Below are 17,952 nucleotides of genomic sequence, written 5' to 3'. Positions count from 1 at the left end.
TGAAAGCTGAAAAGGAAAAGTATCTAAATACTTGGATTTTGCTCACGTGATTACCGCCATGTGGAATGTTGAGTCGACCGTTGTTGTTCCGATTGTCGTTTCAGTCAATGATCTTCTCGCGAAAAGCTTCGACCAACATCTTAAGAAGCTTTTACTTGGTTATTGGATCAAGGGTCGGATACAGAACACAGTAGTCCTTGAAACGGCGCGTATTGTAAGGAGGTTCCTCACTCTGGAGCCCTGAGCGCCGGTTGCTTGGGCATTCAAAAGCCCCGCAAGCGGAAGGTGGATGTTTTTTTTATAAATTTTTAATAGTGTTTTTTATTTTTTTAAGCATAGTTAAGAATTAAATAAAAAATATATAATTTTGCAAATCAGTAAGTATATATGTTAATCCTTAATTGCATTTTACTAAATCAATCAATAATTGCGATATAAAAGATATCTAGTATCGTATTTAGATTCGACATTATTATCAGACACATAAAACATTTTATACAAGTGCGCACAGATTGTTCGAGTAAAAAAATTACTGTGTATAAAACACAATGATTTTTTGCCGTCAAACATCAGACAAACCGTTTTTTCATGATCTACAGTTACAAAAAGCAATATTTAAAATATCTTAAATTTAGTTAAAAATTATTAAAATCATAAATTAGATAAAAATTAAAGCATTAATTTCTGAATTAAGAAATTTGGAAGCAGATCAAATTACATTCAAATATTGTTTTCTGCTGTATGAAACGATCTCGACTATAAATAGTGGCCGTCACCACACGGCACATATAATATTATCGATGGAAGCTAAATCATCAGAGGTCTTCTTTTTCTTCTTCTTCTTTTCCGTACTAGATCGGCCGTAACCTTCCGTTGTACGTAGTGCCACTGGTACGGCTCCCTGCTGGGTTACTCCAGCCAGCCGAGCTTACTCCAGAAGCTTAGCAGGCCGCCCAGGTCGCCAAGTGATCATCATCAGAGGTATGAGTTCTGTATCATCCCGCCCTATAAGAAATATTTCTAGTCCGAGGATGATGAGCAATCTTTGATTGTACTAACAATATCAGGCAGTATCCATTACCTGTTACAAATCGGGTTTTCCCTGTAGTTCTAACAATGTTTTTGTAATCTAATCGCAATACATATTATGTTTATACAAACTGTATTCGCTCATATACGGGTATCTATTGAATCATCTTACTTGTTACCATTCAAAGTATTGAATGCCTAAAATCGTCAAGAATGTTATGATAGGTAAGGGGCGCCTTGTACGGGAGCTAATGTGATGCGGTCGACCGTAACAATAGGTCTCAATTCATTCAGTCCATTTTTGTGAACACATTTCGTTAGCGCGATGCAGGATCTTTGTGGCGCCATCTAGTTTTTTTAATATGGAGACACTACAACTTATATCTAATGAGACTCCTAGAATAAAAATAAAATAAAATCCTTGTTTCAACCGCTCAAAGCAGTATTATTTTAAATTGTTGACGTTTTAGTTTTAGAGCTATAAACCTTATTTTAGTGTTGTTGAGCTATGTCATCTTAAACTATAATTTTACAACAGTACTGCTTTGAGCGATAAGAGATAGCCCCGGTGTATGCAGGAAATATAACAGACCCCGAAATTCTGTTGGTAACGCTAATATTGTAAATAATTTATGTAAGCATCAAGTGTCCAGATAAGACAGTCTCGAAAATTTCAATTACATCGTTGATATCATCAAGTACCAGATATCTCAATATCTGGTAATGTATACCTACTCTCTATTCACCCTAGCGACGCAGAGCCTAACGCTGATATGCAGTTGAAAGGCACTTAGTGAAATTGACTTGAACCGAAGTACAGCGGCACAAAAACACTTATGGCGATTAAGGAGTGAGCCAATGTATTCATGCATCCTCTAAACACCGACTAAGTATAATTGGCTTCACTAGAACTGTCACCAGCAGGTCGCACATTACGTGTTTTGTCTACATCCAGCGATTGTACTGCATTGGTGTTACCAGATCAATTTAACATAATGTAGTTCAAATTGGTTATACGGTCCAAAGAGTGGTGATCAACTGTGGTTATTACTAAATACCTTTTGGTGGCTTTCGATATCGACTCGCTGCTCCTTAAATTCTCGGGAGTTTTACGCCTTTTTTAAAATAAAATACTATCATATAAAGGTTAAGTTCCTCATAATTTTTTGTGTCAATGTCGTAATCAGCAACCAGCAGTTGACCAGCGAGGTTTGTCTAAGGCCTAATCCCTTTATATTCTGAGAGGTTACTTTTGCCCTATCGTGGGTTCATAATAGGCCCTCGATTTAGCGTTCCAGTACATTGTCGCGTAGAAACCGATTATGGATATGTTTTTAATATAACTGCTATCACCCTAACAGGTAAGCCAGTTATCATCTTAGACTGCATCATCGCTTACCATCGAATAAGTTTGCCACTGCCTATATTAACATAAAACCCGTAATAAAGCTTAAAAAACTAACTGAATTATTGGAGATTCTATAATTACTAAACTTTAAATAAGTGGTTACTATGAGCATTAATTTATTTTAAGTAAACAATGAATGAACTATATTGGTCACGCATCTTATATCACTGATAATATTTCTCACGTATTCCTGATAACCGATAATAATAAAGTGTTCGATAAAGTGGCTGTAATAAATGTATGAAGTACATACTATAATAATCAAATTGAAGTACTCAAATATAAGAAGCCTGATTTTTCTAGTGATAAAACTAAGGAATTAAAAAAAAAAAAGCAAAATTTAAATTGTCATTTGTTTTTAATAAATCCTCATCATACACTTTATAAAACACGTCACCAAAATAAATACCGTATAGAAAACAATGAAACCTATCAAAATAAATATCACAGTTGTGTTTGCCCACTTTTCGAAATCAGACGTAGATAAACCACTGCAAAGACTTATCGATGATAACAGAAATGTTGGAATGCCAAAACACGTATGAACAAATTTAAAATAACGACCGCGTAATAAACCACAAGGCCCAGTTAGAAGCGATATGACCGCCAATGTAGCTGTTGCCATACCTGAAACAAATATTAAAACAAAGATTTAAATATAAACCTAACAATCCCATTAAATAAATGCAAAGATCTATAAAACCACTATTCAAAGATAATGCAAGATGACACGATGTATTTTTCTCAAATCCATTAATATGATTGCTTTAAATTTCAATATTGAAATTGTCAAACGTTCTTACATCTTATGAACAACTCATAAGACGTAAGAAGGTTTGTCGAAGATTTGTTAAAGGTTTGATATTTTAACCCGCACTTAAGAATTTGATAATGTCGACAGATTTAAATGAACCAGCTAGCTTATTATTACACGTCTGCAAACTAACAGACAAACAGTGATGTTCTATGCTGGATTTTGCCATATGTACAGAACTGATGTCAACACTTCCATAGGGGGTTACCCTAGGCCTCTTAGATAAAGGGCTAGCTATTTATTAATAGTAATACACGGTGAGTATTTCTGCTTACAAACAGTCATCCCTGATAATGTGTCCAATGTATACCCTGCATTGGATAGTATTTTTTTTAATACATTATCAATACCAAAGAAAATAATTCGTAATTCAGTGCGTGAAGATGCACCCTATAGCGACAACAAGGGTGGCAATGCGTAAGCCGTTTTACTCTTTGTTTCGTTTTTTAAATTTTGCAAAATAAATATTAAATTCAAATACGTACTAAATTCGATTAGCTAATTTAAAGTTACTTACTGTGACTGTTACTTACGTACTAGTTCAACTAGTAATACTTTACTTTAATACTTTAGGTCAAGGTTAATTCAAGGAAATCAAGTTAGTAGAGTCTGCTGGGTATCGAACTCGGTCTTTCCGCAAGGAAGTCCTAACCACCAGGTTAAAACCGTATACATTAAAGTAATGATAGGTATGCAATGTTGCTACAAGTATTATCAATATAGCCATCACATAAACTAATCACTAACGACTGGCGAATCTGTTATCAGTTTTAATATCGGCACGATATCGGTGGCATTTGATCTCGACCTCCAATTTCCACATAGCAAGTCACATACACAAGATAATAGAATTCCTGCCTCGATCTATTAGCCGGATGTTTCTTGCGTGTATATTGCATGCAAGTGATTAGGTAAATCCATACAGAGACCTAACTTCTGTTCCGTGATGTTCTTTAATTTTTAGAGTGGTTAAGTAGTGATAGCCTATTGGTTAGAGGCTGGCCTTCCTTTCGGGAGGCCAGCCTCAAATATCACTTGCTTTATGAGAATTCTTCATAATGTTCTCAAATACGTAATAAACTACAGCCTTAATCTTTCTCATTCTAAGCGGAGACGGTACACTGTTGGGCCAGAATTGCGTTTTAGATTTCAAGGCTAAGGTGAAAATTGTTGTTTTGTAGTGGGTTTTTTCTACCAAGAAACTATCTGCACCACACGGGGCTATATTGACGTTAAAGAACACTAGGCTGCTAGTCCTGAGCACTAGAATTTGCAGATCATGGGTGATGAAGCGATAAATACAGTATTTGGTTTTATCTCTCCGGGCGGTTACTGAGGCCAGAAAATCTCAACACCTTACAACTATTGGCCTTAGCTGGTAATCCAGCCCGGCATTTTTATGAATATAAATACTTATAATATACAGATAAACACTTGCCTTGGAAATGAAAAACATTCATGTTCATCACACAAACATTTTCCAACTGTGGGAATCGAACCCAATGCCTTCGACTCAGAAAGCAGGGTTGCTGGCCACTGCGCCAATGGGCTTTCAAATATATTTATGATATATTTATAAATCTTGTGTTGTCAAGTAATTGCTGTTAAAAAAATATCAACTATCTGAATTTCCATTAAACTTACCGGTTACACCATGTACAGTTCCTGATAAACCTTTGGACTTGCATACTAAAAGCGTTCCCGTTATGCCACAGACAATACCGCAGAATTGCAGGAAAATGTGTGCATATCGCCTGTGCCGTAAATGCAATGGAGCCGACCAACCATTGGCGTAGTTCAAGCTCAATATAGCTTCTGCGGTAAAGAAATGATACTGAAACAAATAAAGCTTAAAAAACCACTAATATCTACTATCCAGAACGAGACTTTCTAATTTGCTTTGCGCGATTAGCCTTCGGTCGCGGTTTTATTATTCATCATAATCATTATCATGTCAACAAATGGACCTCCACTGCGGGACCTATGGTCTTTTCTAGGGAGTGCCAAATACCACGGTCATCAGTCCACCGCGTCGAGGGTCTAACAATGCTGTATTTACCGGTGCAAGGTCGTGATTCCAACACCTTGGGACCCCAACGTCCGCCAGTTCCCCGAGCAGGAGCACATAGCCCTGCTCCTTCCCGACTCTTTGGCCTATGTCGGTAAATCTGGTTCTTCTACGGATCTCCTCATTTCTAATTTGATCATGTAGATGCTCCAAGCATAGTTCTAGCTCGCTGAATGAGCCTGAGCCTTCTTATGCGGCTCATAGTTAGCATAGGTCATCACTGACAACACGCACTGTTCGAAGGTATTAGTTTTCATAAGGTTTAATAATATGCATTTATCCCCACCAGTCCAAGTTGAAGCAGCGTGTAGGTTAGAAGGTTTATTAAGATCCAGCCATTTACCTATAAGATGCCCTGTGAGGTACACCTATTGAGTATATGTACGAAAACGTTGCAGACTAATCCAATTAACCTTTTTCCTATTTCTTATTTAACAAAACCAAATAATGCATCTTGGTTGAAAATTATTTAAATTTTCATACTCGAAGATGACAATGATGATCACTAGATAGGTGTTATAGAATAAAATCTTTTTTTTTGCATTAAACATTTAACTAATTTTCTTGAACCATATTTACATATTGATGCTTTAGTTTAAAAAGAAAAAAAAACAAATCTCTTTAATATCACGTAGGCCTAGGTTTGTGTGCACTATAAATACGTCGATTCAGTTTTGTAATGACTCTACTACCGGTTTGGAAAGCAGAATCTACCGAGAAGAAACCGACAAGACACTCAGCAGATTGCTCTTTTCCAACGTCATTTTACAGTTTAACAATCTTAACAATTTGTTTACGTTATGAGAGATGAAAGCAGAGTGGCTTGTTTTGATGTTAATTGTAAAGTAACGACTTAGTCAATGTGAAATACGCTTCTTTAGGAGAACGTTCAGTACAAAAAACCTGCAAATAAGATACTCAGTTGCTTAGAACTTGCAACAGGATAGATAGACTAAGTAGACCAAGGACCAATTTCTTAGCCCACCGACCTCCCATAGATATGAAATTATACTTACTGCAACAGTACACAGGACAGCGTGAAGGTCACCTACATTTAAATGAAACAACAAAGCAGTCATAACTGTCGCCCCTATAAAGACATGAGCTAGCCCAATACCGATGGCACACCATACCGATTTACAATACCGGCCTCGTGGTTCGATGACCAGTATACGCAAAGAACGGAAGTCAGAACCACGAGATCTTGGTTTCGTACGAGTGGCAGTTTTATCATCACTGTCATCGTTTACCATGTTTAGTGCTACTAAAACCGGAATATAATTTCCTCCTTTAAAACTTTCATTTCTAAATGTTATTTATTCTATTTACAAAAGAGTAACATCATGAAGTAGAGATTTAACGTTTAACTGTGACAAGCCTTGACAGACAATTATATTGAAGTGTCTGCCGTCATCATGACCATAGAGATTCTATTTTTTATCACTTGATTTTTCTAAGGGTACGAAAGCTTGAACCTACGCAAAATATTATAACGTTAGTGTGTCTTCAAATGGTTGGTTTAAGATCTTTTTAGTTACTAGGAATAGGAAGGAAGGTTACTAGGAATTTAATTTAGCATGATAGTTCAGCAATAGGAATAACTTGACGGCCGACTGTAGCGCACTACCTAGGTGTCACAGTTTACTCGGTGATAATAATCCAACATTAATAAATGCTCTAATATGTGGCCATTAGCATATACTTATTAAATGTGTTAAATAGATTTTACAGAAAAACCTGGTTACCTATCGATACAGCTTAGCTATGGTAACACTAGCGGACCCGCGCGACTTCGTCCGCGAAGGAGCCGACTTTAAATAAATATTCGTATGTTGTCGCGGACTGTTTTATAGAACTTTAAAGAAACAACAAGGCCGATATACTAACACGTTTGGCGTAACGTTTACCGTTCACGTATCGCACGCATCAGAATCTCTCAAATATAAATAATATATACGATATAAATGTATCCTAGCTAGATCGATTTATCGCCCCCGAAACCCCCTGTATACTTAACTGCATGAAAATCGTTGGAGTCGATTCCGAGATTCCAATTACATAAATATATATACAATTTATCGATAAAACACGAATAAAATAAGATATTTTCTAAAAATGAATCCTAGCTAGATCGATTTATCGCTCCCGAAACCTCCTGTATACTAAATTACATGAAAATCGTTGGAGTTCCTGCTTTTCGCGGAGTATAGCCAATTTGGCTTAAATTTTCATGAAATATTATGTTAACGACTACAAACAGTCACCCATATAAAGAATGTATTGATTAAAATTCAGTCACGTAAAAAGCAACAATAATGCAAGTATAAAACAAGTTTACCACAACTTACCTACTCAAGAAAACCTTCCCTTGTACATGTGAAAAGCATTACTGTCGGCTTATACAGCATTACGGTCGTGTAGAAACAACAACCCCCAACGACAAAGCTATACATGTCAGCTTCGGGAATCCAGTTAAGAAAAGTGGACTTCCTAATTCCAATCACAAAACATATTGATGATATAACAGATGCTAAGATGCCCAAAGTTATATGAACAAATACGCCGACCCCAAAATGTCCCTTTTGCAAAGACGTCGGTTGGCCGAAAAACGTGTAAACAAACAATCCGGATATTCCGCCTTCTATCATAATTGCATTAGACAGGAAACCTGAAAGAAATAAATATTAATGTATTATTATTATTCATGAGTAGGTATACGTAATGCTATAATATTTATTCGTATTTGCTTATAGCCACGGATTTGCTAACTAAATTTACATGAAATAAATTTGATTAAAAAAGATAAAGTCATTAATGTGTGTTCATTAATGACTTTATCTTCTTCTTTAGTTTAATTTTGAAGCATGGGTGCTTGTATCAACGAACCAACAATAAAATATCACGTTAGGATGTTTCCTAAACAGATGATAAAATAAGCATTCCGTGCTCAAACCCAGCTACCAAGGTCTGCTATCAATAGCAGAATTACATCAAGAAACTGATACTTTAAACATTTACAGTTAAATCACTAACTATACAATAGTTATAGTAAGTACTTGTATAATGATTTGATTTAATGATTGAGCTGACATTAGAAGGGTAAAGTTAAAAAAATATTACTGCTTATGTTTTTTAAACCCCAACACAAAAACGACGAGGTGTTATAAGTTATAAGTTTGATATCTGTGTGTACGCGCGTTGCATCGTAGTGCCTCAACAGATGAACAGATTTTAATAATTTTTTTTGGAAAGATGAATGAGTCGGATGTGTTCTTAGCCATGTTTGGTGAAAATTGGTCCAAGATGGCCGCTGCTACTAAATAGTTGATTACATTCCTTTTCATAACTCTCTTTATATGGGATAGCAAATGAAAGGGCTAGAATATTGTGCACTATATTGAAAGTCGTGTCTGGTAGAAAGAATAAAAAGTTACAAACATTGCTTACCTAAAACCGAGTGAAAAGTTGAGAGTGAATCATAGCCGGCATAGTAAGCAAAAAAAGCAGAAAAAATGCTGCATATCAATCCAAAGACCTCAACGACACCTAATAAAAAACAGGTTTCGAGCATCGGGTAGGTTTTGTATTCCACAACAAGTTAGCCCTTGACTGCAATTTCACCTGATGGTAAGTGATAAAGCAGTCTAAGATGGTAGCCGGGTAACCTGTTAGGGAGTATCGCAGTTATATGAAACTTATTCCCAGAATCAGTTTCTAGGCAATTTCGTACCGAAACACTACGCTTTACAATTTTGAATTATTTGCCACAAGGATTGCCTGGCACAGATTGCTTTAGCGTTAAGACCGTCTTTGCAAACAACTTTTCGTGAAAATATATAGATGTGTTTGTGTTATTTTTATTGAGTTTTTGTGCACTAAAATGTATATTTTCACTTACCCCGAATGTGCCAAACAGTACATGCAGTCCTTTCACTACATGCTTTTTGAAGTGAAACTTCTTTATCGGGGTTGGAAAAAAATTTAGTGTAACATTTTTCAGTTACGCGTCAAATTTTTTCGTTACGCGCCGTCTTTTTCTTGTCCCAACCACGGTTTATTCGAGTTTATTCGAACTTCAAATGCATTGCAAAATTTAAACGGCTGAAGACGTAAGCATATATCATAATACTAATGATGTTGTTAACATTGTAACTTCATCGATAGATTTTTCTGTTCTTTCTCCTGACTTATGTATGGCTCAATGCTAAATGGAAAATAGGATGAATATTTTGATTATTGCACTTTATATATCTCCAAATCAGAAGTTGGACGATATTATTAATTTTTTTCTTCCTCCTACCTCTTCGTGCCTCTTTACTCGGTTGCAATAATGATAAAAAACCGATCTGCATCAGAAAAATCTTTGAAGCTAGTTGAATTTTTGAAAGATTATTTGAATTTTAACTGCAATATCCTTAACTGCAATCTCACCTGGTGGTAATTGATGATGCAAGACGGTAGCGGGCTAAACTGTTTGGGGTATGGTAGTCATACCCCCAATCGGTTTCTACGCAACATCGCACCGGAACACTAAATCGCTTAGCGGCACGACTTTGTCGGTAGGGTGGTTTACTAGCCTCAGCCGAAGCCTCCCACCGGAGCAGACAAGAGAAAATTCAAAAATTATAAATTCCCAAATTTCACCTGCCGGGAATCGAACCTGGAACCTCCTACTTAAATTCACACTCCAGGGACCTTCTCACCGTTTCGCTTCCTCACCGTTGCACCAGGGAGGCGACCTCTCCAGACCAGAAAAAAATCAAGATGCTCAATACAATGAAGAAATCTCATCCAATCTCAATATATAATAACTGAAGTAACGCAACCATTGAAGACCATACAAAAACAGTACCTATATAATAGTCTTACACCACTCACCAGTCTTGTTTTAGTGATGGAGGGACGAAGTAAGCTCTCATAACATCATAATACAATACCCACGAGATTACTCCTCTTACGTAAACTTCCGGCCCGTTTTCATTGCTCTTTATTACGAGGAAGTTACAAGGTTTTGCTTTTTACAAGCAACTTATAAAGGAAGGGGGAGGTTGTCAAATCGGTTGTTTTTTTTATCAAATCAGTTGATGTTATTTATAAACCGATTTCAATTTTTTTTTTATTGGAAACGGTATCCTTCCAATGTGGTCCCATTTTCATCAGGCCTAGATCCATTGAAGGTATCCTAGAGAAGGGAACTGTTCCGATTTCATAGGAAAACGTTTAGCGATTTCAGTACTTTTCTTCATTTAACTTGGCTTGGTTTTTTTTCGTCTAAGTATTGTTTGTTACCAAACGTTCTCCTTAACTGTACAGCAGTAAAAAACTTAAATCGTACGAAAAGATATCTACTAACAGGAAAAATCAGTTTATCGCATACGTACACTTCTTCTTCTGGCTATTATCCCGATTCATTTGGGATTAGCCCTCCTCCACACCGTACGGTTGTGGGTTGTCTCTTCTTTTGAGTTTCTCACGATTATGTCGTTTATAATTGTTCTAAGCCAGGTTATTAGTGGTCGTCCATTATCGCATACGTACACCCAAATCTGATATAGGCCCGGTTTCATGCACAATAATTAGATGATCCATTTGGGTCGGACTTCAGCGTTGACCTAACTTATAACTGGTTGGGCAACCGAATTTGGTCTAAACTCCATACTTCCAGAGAGCTCGAACGACAGACACTGTCGTTTCCAGTTGTTACCACTGACACCAATAATCGTTACCTATGAGAGGAGAGAACTATGAGATCTATATTTTTTTAATAAATAAATATACTACGAAAATACACACATGTTGCTATTGTAAGTGCTAAAATTCATATCATTTATATGGATAAGGTAAGGTATAGGAAAACACTCGAAAACGTTCGAATAGAATTGCAGGAGGTAATCTCAGATCGTTAGAAGCAAAGAGGGAGATATATCAACAGGACCTAGAAAAAGCCTTTGATGTGGATACCTCTGCTTGGTCTGTAGATGAGCTCAATGAGCATACATGCAAAACTTTAAAAAGAACAGCGGAATAGTTTTTGACCAGCAGTAACACTAGACACAGAGTCTTATCCGATGTCACACTAGCACTTATCAATGAAAGAAGATTAAACATGAATAAAGAGAACCAAAATGTCGGGCAGCTCAACAAGAGGGTGAGGAAATGTATAAGACTCGATCTACGGAGATATAGCCGAAATACAGTTTGCTGAGACCCGATTGATCTAAAACAGAAGATAGGGATGAAATCCTGAGAACGGTAAAGAACTTTTATACAGATCTCTACAGTACTATAACACCAGAACCGACGACCTACAGAGGAAGAGATCCCAGGGCAAAACTAGTAAGACGTAGGACTGAAGACCTCCCGGATATAAGCCTGTACGAAATAAGTAACACACTGAAGCACATGAAAAACGAAAAGTCATCCGGGCAAGACCAAATCCCGATTGAACTGGTAAAATGTGGTGGTAAACCTGTTCGTAAGCGTCTACAATTTATGTTTAGTAAAATAATACACGAAGGTATAACGCCCAAATCGTGGAAAAACGCTGTTGTAACGCTAATCCACAAAAAGGGGGACAAATCCAACCTAGCGAATTACCGACCTATTTCAATCCTGTGGTCTACCACATATATAAATTATTTACGAAAGTGCTAACAATAAGACTCACACAGCGCCTGGACTTTGAACAACCAGTCGAACAGGCGGGCTTCCGATCAAATTTCTCAAACATAGGTCATATCTTTACGATCCGGCTTATAGAAAAATTTGGGGAATACAACCGTCCTCTCTACCTCGCTTTTATAGACTTCGAGAAGGCATTTGATTCCGTAGAGCACTGGGCTTATTGTGAGCAATATTTCATGCCTTACAACGTTGCTTAGTGGACGACAGATATGTCCAAATAATTAGAGAAATTCACAGCGGTGCTACCCTACAGGTTAAATTACACGAACTGACAAACCAAATAAAGATTCTTAGGGGGTTCGCCAAGGCGACACAATTTCACCAAAGCTATTCTCTGCAGCGCTGGAAAATATCTTTCGCCTTTTAGACTGGTCTTCTAAAGGCATAAACGTCAATGGCAAAATACATTTGACATTGTCCTTATAGCGGAAAGCTTAAAACACCTACAGGCGATGATGGAAGAGCTACATACAGTGTGCACAGCCGTAGGACTTAAAATGAACATCAACAAAATGAAAGTAATGTGTCGGGATAACATTGCCCATATTACTGTCCACGGCTGCCAGGTAAAGTGTGTTTCCGAATATGTCTACCTCGGACAAACAATAACCTTAAGCAAGGAGGGAGACATTCCTTTATGTTTAAAGCGCAAAGTGTTCGACCAATGTGTCCTACCCACTATGACATATGGAGCAGAGACATGGACCCTTACAAAGAAGGTGGTGCACCGGCTCAAAGTGGCTCAGCGGGCAATGGAAAGAGCGATGTTAGGTTTGTCTCTATTAGATAAGATTCCCAACGTAGAGATCAGAAACCGAACTGGAATCACTGACATCGTTCAAAGAGCAGCGGCCCTGAAATGGAACTGGGCGGGTCACATATGTCGAAGGGAGGACGGGCGATGGAGCCGAGTGATTCTGGATTGGCAACCGCGCACTGGACACAGAAGCATTGGCCGACCACCAGCTCGATGGAGAGATGATATTGTAAAGGCAGTAGGGAAGAACTGGATGCAGCTAACCAGCAATAGACCGAGATGGCGTGCGAATGAAGAGGCCTTAGTCCAGCAGTGGACTGAGATAGGCTGATGTTGATGATGATGATGTTGCTATGGGCTAAGATGACTGATAAATATTTTTAGGAATAATACACATAAATACTCGTAATTTACAGATAATCGCCTCGATACTAAAGAACGTTCATGTTCATCACACAAACATTTTCCAGTTGTAAGAATCGAACACACAGCCTGGACACAGAAAGTAGGGTCGCTGCCCACTGCGCCAATCGGACGTCCAATATACTACGAAAATACATACATGTTGTAATGGGCTAAGATGACTGATAAATATTTTTAGGAATAATACACATAAATACTCATAATATACAGATAATCGCCCCGATACTAAAGAACATTCATGTTCATCACACAAACATTTTCCAGTTGTAAGAATCGAACACACAGCCTTGGACACAGAAAGTAGGGTCGCTGCCCACTGCGCCAATCGGACGTCCAATATACTACGAAAATACATACATGTTGTAATGGGCTAAGATGACTGATAAATATTTTTAGGAATAATACACATAAATACTCATAATATACAGATAATCGCCCTGATACTAAAGAACATTCATGTTCATCAAACAAACATTTTCCAGTTGTGAGAATCGAACACACAGCCTTGGACACAGAAAGCAGAGTCGCTGCCTACTTTCCGAACACACAGCGTTCGATTCTCACAACTGGAACACAGAAAGCAGAGTCGCTACTGCGTCAATTGGACGTCCAATATTTACAACAATTTTTGGGTAGTTGTAAAATTATTAAGGTTATGATGATGGTACAGAAACATTATTAAATTAGCTTTGGTGAATGGAAAAATTATGTTTTGACTCTGGAGTTGTTTTAAGTGGGAGGTCCCGGGATCGATCCCCATCAGGGACATTTTGGCAATATTTAATTTTCTAATTTTCTCTTGTCTGGCCTCTTGGGAAGCTTCGGTCGTGGCTAGTTACCGCCCTACCGACAAAGACGTGCCGCTAAGCGATTAAGCGTTCCGAAACGATGTCGCGCAGTTATTGGTTAAATAGAAAGAAAAAAAGTTACAGACTATATAATAAAGCAGAGACTCCAATAGTCCAATAATAAACTATTTAAAACAAAGCGCACATAAAAGCGATTTAAAATTATTGATATCACGAAAGAATCAATTTCGAAAACTGCACCATAAAGTACTAAGCGAAGAAATTAATTCGATTGGCAAAGCAATTACGAACGGTCACGACGCCTAGTGATTCATGACGTTTATTACGATACAAATCATCGGGAGGAGACGTGTGAATTTACATAGCGAGGAAGGTACGTCGATGAACTTGTAGATTAATTTTTGCATCATGCAATTGCAATGGGAGCAAAACTACACATTATTTTAATTTTCGGTTCCAATGTTATTCGTAGAGAGAAAGATGAAACCATTTTTTTTATCTGTCTACGGATACTGTTGTTTAGTTTACAGTTTAAAAATTTTTAAATAGCTACATTGAATTGTGGATTCTTAAATTCGTTAGGATTTTGATCATTACTTAAGACTATGAATAAAAAATACATTGGGTAACCCTAAGTGATTAAAAACATTGAATTCTCGTCAGTTTTTAATTTTAGTCATAACGTATTTTTTTGGTTCAAATGAAAGAAAAATCAGAATTCATTTATTTAAAGTAGACCTAGTTTATAAGAACTTTTGAAACGTCAAGTCAGTCTGTTCGTAGTGACTCTGCCATCAGTTCGGAACACAGATTCTACAGAGAAGAAGCTGACATGAAATTCAACAGATTGCTTTTTTCGTTCAAATATTAATTATTGTTTTATTATCATCAATCTTTTTCATTAAATTTTCATTGAATATAGTCTAGATCTAGAGCGTACATAACGAACAAGCGCAGTATAAAAAGAGTTACAGTTGTTCAAAGCCTTTGATATCGTGATATATGCCAGCATCGGTAAGATATCGGGGTTGTGTGTATAGAGGTTTACCTATATGTCTGCACTGATTCCAATACTAAAGCCGGACGGACGAAGAATAATTTCAAATCAGAAATATTTGACGTAAAATATCTTATTAGCAGGGAAATGCTAGTTACAAAATAAATGATTTATTATTTGACCATTATTTCTGCTGTATGTTTATGCGTTGATTTCCCATTATCCATCCTTTGTGGATAAAAACACTAAGGAAAGAAGAAAATGAAGAGAGCTGAGTGAGGCCTACGCCAGAGAGCCGATTTCTACCGCAAGTAACAACAAAGAGACATAACAAAAGCTTTTTAATAAATGTAATGAAATATAAATATGTAATTTGTTAAAATATTTATAACTAGCTCCTGTCCACGACTGCTGCGTGGACTGCGTGGACTTCAAAACGAGGTCTAATGCTTAGCTTGTTACCAATGTTGAATCTTACCATGAGAACTATTTGAGAGATCGTTAAAGAAAGAACATGTCCTTTTCCATAGCATAGATGATATGCATACCAAATTTCAAAGCTGTGTGCCCGTGGCTTAGCTCGTAAACAATTTTCAATTTTCCCTCGGGGACTGCTTAAGGAATCGGAATAAAAGGTAGCCTATGTTCTTCTCCATGTCTAAGGCTAAATGCATGCAAAATTTTATCCAAATCCATTCTGCCCCTTTTGCGTGATTGAGTAACAAACATCCACACTTTCACATTTATAATATTAGTAGAATTTTAATTATGTAATGTAGCAATTGATTCTAATACGTAAATTATAATTTTAATGGTAGTAGAATAAATGGCTTTTTTATTCTATTTATTTTACCTTTATGCGTACAAAAGCTCCTTTCTTTGATTCAAATCAGAAATGCAGACAGAAGTTGATACAGCGAAAGATAACAAAGGGTTCAATAAGTACCCGACAGATCGCATAACCGCGCAAAATATTGCAAAATCTCTCTCATTTAAAGGGGTGCATATTTATGAAATTTCGCCGAAACGAAACTTTGGAAAAATCCCCACATGTAACGTACGATATGAGCTCTGCAGTCTGGACCCTCCCACTGCAGACGAATCGCTTTAAAAGCATTGTCTTGTATTTCACGAAGTGAGATGTTAAGAGGAGCGTCTTTGAACATGTAGGTATTGTTAGAGGCTACAGTTTAGTACCTCTTTAAAAGATCCCATATAAAATTGCAAACTTACTCGCACTTACTTTCTTTGCACTTAGGAGCGTTTAGGAATGAAAGGAGCTCTATAAGCTATTAAAGACTTACTTTGTTTCAAACAAAAAAAAAAATAAGAGGAGATATGAATGAATGAATACATTTTTATTGTACACCACATAAACATAACAAATTATAAGTAAAAATTTAACAAAAAGTATACAATTTGGCGGCCTTATCGCTACATAGCGATCTATTCCAGGCAACCAAAGTCGTTAAAAACAGCTCAAGAAGAGAGGTAGGTGGTGCATTTAAATAAACATGCATAAACCTATTTGTATTTACAAATATAATATATACATATAACAAACTTACAATAAAATATATAGATAGTGATAATAATTAATATATACTTATATAATTAATATCAATAATAAATAAATATATACAATATTGTCAAACCACAAATAAAACAGAAGGGAATAGGCATGTTAAAGATCCGCAGATTCAGACAAAAAATGATCTTTGACAAGTTTTTTAAATATGGTAATAGACTGTGCCTCTCGTATTTCAAGAGGCAAGGCATTCCAAAGCTTAACAGCCTGAACAGTGAAAGATCGGTGGAAGAAAGAAGAATTATGTGAAGGCACCCTTAAGATCAGCTTCCTTGCAGTACGGAGAACTTCACCAGAGCGACCAACGAATTAAAATTTTATATATACCTATATATATATATATATATATATATGATATATATTTGATTTGATAAATATATTTTTACATGTTTTTATTTACAGTTTGTAAGATAGTATGTTTAGGTGTAAGTGCAATAGAATTTTAAAACAGACCAGTCAGAAGTTTTGTGCGGGTACACTATTTGTTTCGATAAAAATTTAAGTGACATAATTCTAGATCCAATATGGCGGACTCTCAAAGACTTCTTATTTTTTAATGCATCTGTCTATTATACCCATAATTATAGAAACCAATGAAAAATAGCGTTACTGAATGTTAAAAACTTATTTATAAAATATATTTTAAATTTATTTAAATTTCGTACAAAGAGAAACTAACATTTACCTTTGTAAATGGAGAAGGGTAAAAACAACGTGAATTTCCCTTCCTGCTGCCATAATAATTTGACTAATTATTATGTTGTCAGTTTTGGTCTTAGTCACAAAATAAATAAATATACTACAACAATACACACATCGCCATCTAGCCCCAAAGTAAGCGTAGATTGTGTTATGGGTACTGAGATGACTGATGATTATTTTAATAAATAATATACGTAAATACTTATAATATACATATAAACACCCAGACACTGAAAAACATTCATGTTCATCACACAAACATTTTCCAGTCGTGGGAAGCGAACCCACGGCCTTGGACTCAGAAAGCAGGGTCGCTGCCCACTGCGCCATTCGGCCGTCAAATGTATTTTTTTTTTAAATCCTTTATATGTAATTTTCTTTATATAAATTAAATCTACTGTAATAACATTAAAGAAATGTTTGTAACAGATAACAAGTTTGTGTAAATTATAGATCTATAGCTTACAAACTCTAAATAATCATTATGAAAAGCAATAGATCTTAACTAGGCAACAAAAAAACTATCAAATTACTAACCACATCTATTTCGCAAAAGCGCAATTCTAACAAAGTGTGAGCTTCTTCGAACTACTTTGAATACTAACAAAAGCAACATTGTTATTAAACAAATTTATATTCACATACTTTGTAATAAAGGCTACCACTAGATTGT

General features: G+C 36.3%; 1 protein-coding gene across 1 annotated transcript; it reads right to left on the bottom strand.

Annotated features, from left to right (window-relative positions):
* Positions 1 to 2,795: 2,795 nt before the first annotated feature.
* On the bottom strand, positions 2,796 to 6,685 carry LOC120631754. Its single transcript, XM_039901433.1, has 3 exons — positions 6,336 to 6,685; positions 4,896 to 5,085; positions 2,796 to 3,064 (listed from the first exon to the last, which is right to left on the bottom strand). The coding sequence occupies exons 1-3, from the start codon at positions 6,570 to 6,572 to the stop codon at positions 2,796 to 2,798; spliced, it is 696 nt and encodes a 231-aa protein (XP_039757367.1). The 5' UTR covers positions 6,573 to 6,685.
* Between the last annotated feature and the right edge of the window lie 11,267 nt (positions 6,686 to 17,952).

The sequence above is a fragment of the Pararge aegeria genome, chromosome 18 (genome assembly GCF_905163445.1).
Source record: "Pararge aegeria chromosome 18, ilParAegt1.1, whole genome shotgun sequence".
In the NCBI taxonomy this organism is placed as follows: domain Eukaryota; kingdom Metazoa; phylum Arthropoda; class Insecta; order Lepidoptera; family Nymphalidae; genus Pararge; species Pararge aegeria.
Note: the sequence above shows the minus strand (reverse complement) of the source record. Positions and strands in the feature narration are given on the sequence as shown.